This window comes from Postia placenta (genome assembly GCF_002117355.1).
Source record: "Postia placenta MAD-698-R-SB12 unplaced genomic scaffold POSPLAscaffold_20, whole genome shotgun sequence".
NCBI lineage: Eukaryota > Fungi > Basidiomycota > Agaricomycetes > Polyporales > Adustoporiaceae > Rhodonia > Rhodonia placenta.
Genome location: NW_020169851.1, coordinates 245651 through 253236, shown reverse-complemented (window position 1 = coordinate 253236; position 7586 = coordinate 245651). Strand labels below are relative to the sequence as shown.

The following is a 7586-nucleotide window of genomic DNA, read 5'->3' as shown; positions in this document are numbered from 1 at the left end:
ATCGACAACACTGCGTCGGAGACGGCCGACGCCTCAGCTCGTCCGGCGTCGCAGAGAGGCGGAGGGAACGCGGGCTGCGCGCTCGAGGGCTGAAGGGATGGAGAGGACCTGGCGTCAGCCAGAGTGGGACGCGGAGCAAGGGAGAGCCGGCGGGCGGGCTGCGCGATTCGCTGACGAGCGGACACTATGGACGAAGGCCTGCGTGCACAGGACGCTAGATTCCGGGCGCACGCGATGTCTTTACAATAGGATGAGCGATCGATCGTAGGTTGCGCACGAGGCACTCTGAGGGAAAGCGCGAGACGAGGCGATCGCTATGTAAGCGGGCCACTACTATACCAGGTAGTAGGCGCATGAGTCACGTCGCACGGTCGATTGTGCAAAGTATCTGCGTTGGCCATCGCTATCGACACCACTGGACGGCCAATGCCTCAGCTCGATGGTGGGTCGCGCACGAGGCAGTTGATTGAGAGGAGACGTCGGGTGCGCACCCCCGGCATGTGATAGACGCCGCCGCGTGCGGGCGCTCCGAGCGGGACGGGCGCGGCTCTCTTGCTGGCTCTTCTCTTCTCTTCCTTGTCCCTTCGCTTGCGTCTGTGGCCATGGACGCCGTCACGCGTCGCCTCCCTGGGCGTCCGCCTCCTCAGATACACCGCCTGCCTCGTCTTCCTCGTCAACCTCCGCTCCTGGCCGCTCTCGTGGCACTGTGAGCGTCCCCGCATCCGCGCGTGCTCTCCGTCTCACCCGCTCTCTAGTTCGCGTGTTCAGCCCGCTCATCGCGCTGCGCCTCAGATTGCACCTCCTGCGCCTGCGCCTCCTCTTCAAGCCGCGCCATGTCAAGCAGCGCGCCAAGGCGCAGTGGCTCGCGGCGCTGTCGCCGGTGGGCAAGAGCCCATTCGATGTCACGGTAGCTTGGAAGGGCTGGGCGAGTGAGTCTTCCGTGTTCCCTCCGTTCTTCTGGCCATGCCCCACACCATCGCGACGCCCTTGGGGTCCGTTTGCCATATGTATCTTTGCTCTGAACCCGTGGCCCATGTGTGGCCCCAGCCGCGGCCCGCCTCGATATCTCCCTTTGCCGTTTGCAGCGGTCCCGCACGCGTCCCGATCTTCGAGCTGACTTGACCGCCCCCAGGCCCCGACGACTGCGACTACAACCTCCACCTGAGCAACTCCTGCTACGCCAAGGTGCGCACGTTGTCGTCCGTGTTCGGGCCCATACGGTGTACGACATGCTGACCCCGTCTGCAGAGCTTGGACTCGGCGCGCCTCGCGCACGTGCTGAAGTGTTTCCCTACATTCTTCCGCGCCGGAGGCTGGATGCCGCTCGGCGGTGAGTCTCCCTTCCTTCCCCCGCGCGCGCACGCTGACCGCTGAACTGCACACGCACAGGCACGCACTACACGTTCCTGCGCGAGATCCCGCTCCTCGCGCGCTACGAGATCCGTGTCCGCATCGTGTCCTGGGACAACAAATGGGTGCGCACCGTCTCCGCTGACCGTCTCCGCGCCGTCCTGACCGCGCCGCGCAGCTCTTCCTCGTCGCCCACTACGTCACCAAGTCCAAGCCCAGCAAAACGCAGAAGAGGGCGGCGAAGCAGCCCGTCGCGGAGCACCGCCTGCCGCCGACGCCCCCCGAGCACGACACGTGCGCACAGCAGGCCCCCGTGCCCCTCCTGCACACGCCCGCCACGGCCACGCCGCAGCCCGCGCACGCCACGCCCGATGCGCGATGCGGCTCTGTGCGGTAAAAGACCTGGTGGAGTCCCGTGAGCGTGCGAGAAGAGACCGTATGGAACTGAGGAGATGGGACAAGGCAAGGGGAATAGAGAGCGCTGGGAGAGGGGAGTAGAGAGCGCTGGGGAGTGGCGGGGAGTAAGGGCGCTTGTGGCGTACCAGGAACAGCAAGTCGCAACAAAATATATTCAAAGGCCTTGCTGGTATCCATACTCTCATCCGGTACCGTCTATGTCGCCCCGCCCATCGCTCGCGCACCGCCGTCCTGCCACCAGCCTCCATGTGCGCGCGGATCCCTGGTGCAGATAACGTCTGTACCGCCCGGTCAGCACGCTTCGCGCCAACTCGCTGGCGCATCGCAGGAGCACGCGCTGTCCCGGTCAGCATTGTCGCGCATCGGGGACAAGACGCTGCACTGCATCCTCCGAGTCCGCCCGGCCAGCAAGAGCGCAAACAACGGATGCTGATCGCGAGCACAGCGCCGCGCGTTGCCACTGTGCCCATTCGCATTCGCCCTCGCCGCTTGTAAACGCGGTCAGCATTCCGTGCGCGAGGATTTGTCACCATATCTCGATGCCCGCACACCGCGTCCAGTCAGCTCATCGCCTTCAATCGTCTCCGCGCGATGTTCTTGTGGACGTTGCGCCGGCAATGGTGTAATGTTCCCGCGCGACTCTGCAGTGCAGAAAATGTTTGTACCGCCCAGTCAGCATACTTTGCGGCAAGTCGCTGGCGCTGTCCCGGTCTGCGTCGTCGCGCATCGGACTGCAACATCCGAGTCCGCCAGGCCAGCAAGGGCGAAAACCACCACAAAGGATGCTGACCGGGCACGCAACTCCGCGCGTTGCCACTGCGCGTGTTCGCCCTTGCGCGAAGCGGTCCCATCCCGTGCACGAGGACTCACCACTGCGTCCGGAGACCTGGACATTGCACCGGGTCAATTCACCGCTTCGAACCGTCTCCGCGTGACGCTCTTGCGAGTGTTGCGCTCCCAACGGCACGTCACATGTTGTGCCCGCTTGGTCTTGCGTCCCGCTCACGCCCAACACACCCAGCGGGCCATTCCGGTCAGCGCGCGCTGCTTACTGCACTTCTGGAGGTTGCGTGGCGCCTGCAAGACTGCCGCTCAATGGTCAGTGCAACTGCAAAAAGGTATGCCCAAACTTACTATGACACCTTTGACACAGCCTGCGTCTGGCCCAGCCCAAATTGTAGCCACGCTGCCCAACAGTCCCGCGTCCGCATGCCGCGCTAATGTGTATTGCTTCCGGTTGCTCCAACGGCCCGTGTCCCCCGTATCGGTTGACCGTGTTCCCGGCTAATGTCCCGTAAGCACGACCAGTCCTATTATCTTACCAGCCAGCCAAGGTAAGGCGATCCGAATATCCTGGGTGCGTGCCTCGTAGTCACCTAAATAAGACTATTAGTATCCATTCAGCCGCACTATCCAGCTTTCCAACTCACCTCACCAAACACGATACGGTCGCCACGCTGTGCTGCACTGTGTCTTGCTTTGCGCGCAACACAAGCCCTAGATGCGGCCATCAATGCACGACCAGACGACAATCATCGTCAGCACCCCAGACAGTAAATCGGACATACAGTGAACTGACCACGTAGCTAGGACCGCAGCGGGATGAGCGGCATCCCGTGCTTGAGCACCCTGTTGTTGCAGGAAATCCATATGCTCCGCGCCACGCACGCCGTCTACAAATGGCCACGAATCAAGTGCATATAACATGCGGGCGGGCAGGCAGGCAGGTCATAAACAGAAAGGAATTCACTCTGCGCAGAAAAGTAGCAAAGCAATAATAAGGGAAGTAGCGGGGAAAATATCAGAATGAAATTACACATCATTTATGTATAGTCTCGGCTAGTGCAAATTTTCTGATGGGTTCTGCCCACATCTTATTGGATGCCTTCCCGCAGAGGTCTGGACGCGATTGTAGAATAGAATCAACTTCTAAATCTTCACAGCAACGCGGCTGATCTGGCTGACCTCGAACATGACTGTTGCCATGCAGTTAAACGTCAAAGAGTCTGGATTGTCACGTTTGCATCTGGAGGTTATCACTTATTGGCAATCTGATGCCTGCCCGCGCTGGCCCGGGGCGCCGGAGTGTGCTCCTGCTGTCGATGACGTCCCCGGGGATGTGGCTGCCGTGCTGGGTGAGGTGGCGTCCTCCGATGCTGAAGACGCTGAAGACAACACACCATGAGCCAGTGGTGTGCGGTCAATGACCGTGGTCAATGGTCATAGTCATTGATCGTTGACTTGCCATTGACCGTCAATGACCCTGGGACAGTCATGACTCCGAGGTAAGCCCGGGGTCCTCGGGCACAGTGGTGGTCGAGGTCACACTTCCTTTTGTGGTATTGTCGGAAGATCGTTATGCTGCATGCCCGGTGTCCATGCCTCATGATACTTAAGCTTTCATTTAGTACAGGCAGTGAGCTCATGGATCTCATATTCTGTCTGCCTCGCACAATGCTCATGTGCCAAGAAATGTCGCCCCTAGCCTAGCTACCTTGTGTATTTATAGTTGTTTCAATGAATCTATACACCACATTTGCCTTAATCCCCCTGTCGCGACTTGAGGTCAAGCGACAGGGGGAGATCTGAAAGCTGGGGGCGTCCGACTTAAATCTCACCGAAGCGATGGTGAGCAGCGCTCAAACCTAAGGCTAGGGACAAGAAAGTGTATTAGTTAGTAAAGTAAGAAATGATACAAATGGAGGCTTACTGACCTAGGGACAAGAGGTCGAAACTGAGGTCCCTAGGGCAGCAGAGGCCGGCTTATATACATGGGGAGATTAGGGCAGGCTGTGCGCGTTGGTCCGTGCGCAGCTGGTCCGTGCACAGCATGCCGACACGGCCCCGGGGGCCGGTGAGTCAGAGCGGCTGTGTCAGCGGAGCCCGAGCTGTGCTGTGCGCTGCCGCCCCATCTAATCTAATCGTACAGTAGATAGTGACGCGTCCATATCAGGCAGGTAGTACAGAGGTCGCGGGTTCGAGCCCGCGAAAAGGAAAAAATTAAAAAACGGCTAGGCGCCGTACCAAGTCGTGACATTACCCCCCCCTCAACGGCGCATGACCTCATGCGAGGTGCCCTTGCCCATCTCCCATCCGGAGCGGCAACGAGCTTCAGTCAGCGGCGAAGGCATTGGCTGGAAGTTGAGACCACCAAAGGTAGCAGCATTGAGGCGGCGAGGGGCGTTCGGGTTCTTCCGGTGGAAGTCGGCTATGAGAGCCGGCGCATTGGCAACGTTGCGCACCGGTTCCCATGACGTATGCGAATCGTCATAACCCTTCCACTTGACGAGGTACTGCAGCTGACGCCGGAAGATCCGCGAATCCTTGATCCGCTCAACCTCGTACTCCTCGTCGCCCTCAACCTCGATCGCAGGCGGCTCCTCCGGCTCCCGGCCCGGGATATCGCTACGCGTGTACTTGCTCAGCAAGGAGACATGGAATACTGGGTGCACCGGCACCGTCTTTGGCAGGACTAATTCATAATCCAAGTCTCCGAGCTTTCGCCGCACGGTGTAAGGTCCGAGGCGCTTGGGACTGAGCTTCTTGCTCGGCTGTTTCAGCTTAAGGTTCCGGGCATCAAGCCAGACCTTGTCCCCCGGCGCAAAGACCGGTGCCTCTTGCACGTGCTTATCGTAGTACACCTTCATGCGCTCGGCGGACAGCTCGAGCGCAGAGCGCGTATCGTCGCGAATCTCCTTCAGGATCTTGAGCCGATCGGCGGCCGCAGGCATCGCAGACATCGGATTGATCCGCACTTGGATCTCAGGATTGTACCCCTGATGCAGGAAGAAAGGGGAGTGCCCGGTCACGGAGTGAACTCGGTTGTTCAGCGCGAATTCCGCGAGCGGCAATTGCTTTGCCCAATCATCCTGCCTGTGGCTTGTGAAAGCACGCAGGTACTGCTCGATCTCCTGATTCCAGCGCTCAGTCTGGCCGTCTGTCTGAGGGTGGAACGCTGTAGACAGCGCCGGCTCGATCCCCAGTCCCTTGTACACCGCATGGAGATATTTCGAAGCGAACTGGGGTCCTCGGTCTGATATGACCTTGGCCGGGGCCCCATGATGCTTGAACACATCGCGGATGTACAGGTCTGCCGCACCTTCTGCCGTCAAGGTCTCATGACAGGCCGAGAAGTGGACCTGCTTGGTAAAGCGGTCGGCGGTGACCAGGATCGAGTCGAATCCATCAGACTTCGGCAAGCCGACGATCATATCGGTCGTGATGATCTGCCACGGGCGCTCGGGGATCTCGTTCGGCTTCAGCGGACCCTGGGGCTTGGCTGGGAATGTCTTGGTACGGTTGCACACGTCACAGGTGCTTACGTACTCATTAACGAATTTAGACATCCCAGGCCACCAGTAGTTCCGCGACACGAGTTCCAGGGTTTTGGCACGACCACCATGACCGGCGATCGGCGAGTCGTGGTGGATCTTAACGATATCCCGCCGGAGCTCCGCGTTCTTTGGGACGTACACGCACCCGCGGAACAGCAGGAGCCCTTGTTCGGCATTCCACTCCTCAAAACCCCTTTGCAGCCGGGGCGGCCCGAGGTCCTGCACCTTTTCGAGGGCCTCGGCCACCTCTCGATCCTTCTCCGAACATTCCCTGATGCGCTTTAGAAGTGACTGATCGGCCGTTACCGAAGCATGACCACGCCTGGCAGAGGCGATGTGGAAGCGTTCCGGTTTGAGGACCACCTGATCGGTGTTATTGTCCTCATCGCCGATCTGATGGTCTGATCGACGCGACAGGGCATCAGCCTTTCCATTGGACGTCCCGGCCTTGTGCGTGATGCGGAAGTCGAAGCGAGCTAGGAACAGCGACCATCGCGCTTGACGGCGCGTGAGATGCTGGGATGTACGCCAGTACTCGAGGTTCTTATGATCGGTCACGATCTCGAACTGATTGGGTAACCCCTCAAGGTAGTGGCGCCAATCGTCCAGCGCTTCAATGATCGCGAGCATCTCCTTATCGTAGATCTCGTAGTTCCGCTGTGCCGGATCCATCGCATGGGATCGGAAGGCAATAGGGTGCCATTTGCCATCATCCTGCTTCTGCATCAACACGCCGCCGGTGGCGTACCCCGAGGCATCGACTTCAATGCGCGTTTCCCGATTAGGGTCGTACAGCGCTAAGACTGGAGTCGTCGCGAAGAGCCGCTTGAGCTCATCGAAGGCGTGCTGCTCTTCCTCGCCCCAATGCCATGGGTCGTTCCCTGTGAGCCGGTCGAGTGGTCGCGAGATCTTAGCGAAGTCCTTAATGAAGCGGCGGTAGAAATTGGAGAACCCCCGGAACTTCTGAACGTCTTTTTTGTTCCGGGGCACCGGCCACTCATTGATTCCTTTCAGCTTCGCGGGATCCATCGCCACCTCATCGCCACCGAACACATAGCCAACGTAGTCGACCTTGGGAACATCCCATTCGCACTTCTCAGGCTTCAGGAACAGATCATTGTCCTGAAGGCGACGAAGAACCTCGCGTGTGACCTTCTCGTGCTCCTCCTTGTTGGTGGAGAAGATGAGTATGTCATCCAGGTATACGAGGATTTTGCCACCAACAATGAGATCGTGGAATATCTCGTTCATCATTGCCTGGAAGGTCGCAGGGGAATTGGTGAGACCGAAGAACATCACTAGGGGTTCGTACAGCCCCCGGTTAGTCACGAAGGCCGCCTTCCACTCATCACCGGCTTTGATCCGGACGTTATTGTATCCCCATCGGACATCGAACTTCGTGAAGAGCGTAGCGCCGCGGAGCTTATCCACCATTTCGGCGATCAACGGCAAGGGGTAACGGTTTTGACCGTGATTGCGTTCAAT

General features: G+C 59.2%; 1 protein-coding gene across 1 annotated transcript; it reads right to left on the bottom strand.

Annotated features, from left to right (window-relative positions):
* Positions 1-612: 612 nt before the first annotated feature.
* On the bottom strand, positions 613-3474 carry POSPLADRAFT_1158281 (hypothetical protein; the record flags this gene model as incomplete). The annotated part of the gene is made up of 10 exons (XM_024487300.1): positions 613-1375; positions 1398-1432; positions 1484-1831; positions 1893-2081; positions 2449-2598; positions 2785-2844; positions 2902-3051; positions 3090-3143; positions 3198-3264; positions 3347-3474. 10 exons carry the CDS (start codon positions 3472-3474, stop codon positions 613-615), a joined length of 1944 nt encoding a protein of 647 aa, XP_024333717.1.
* Positions 3475-7586: the final 4112 nt, after the last annotated feature.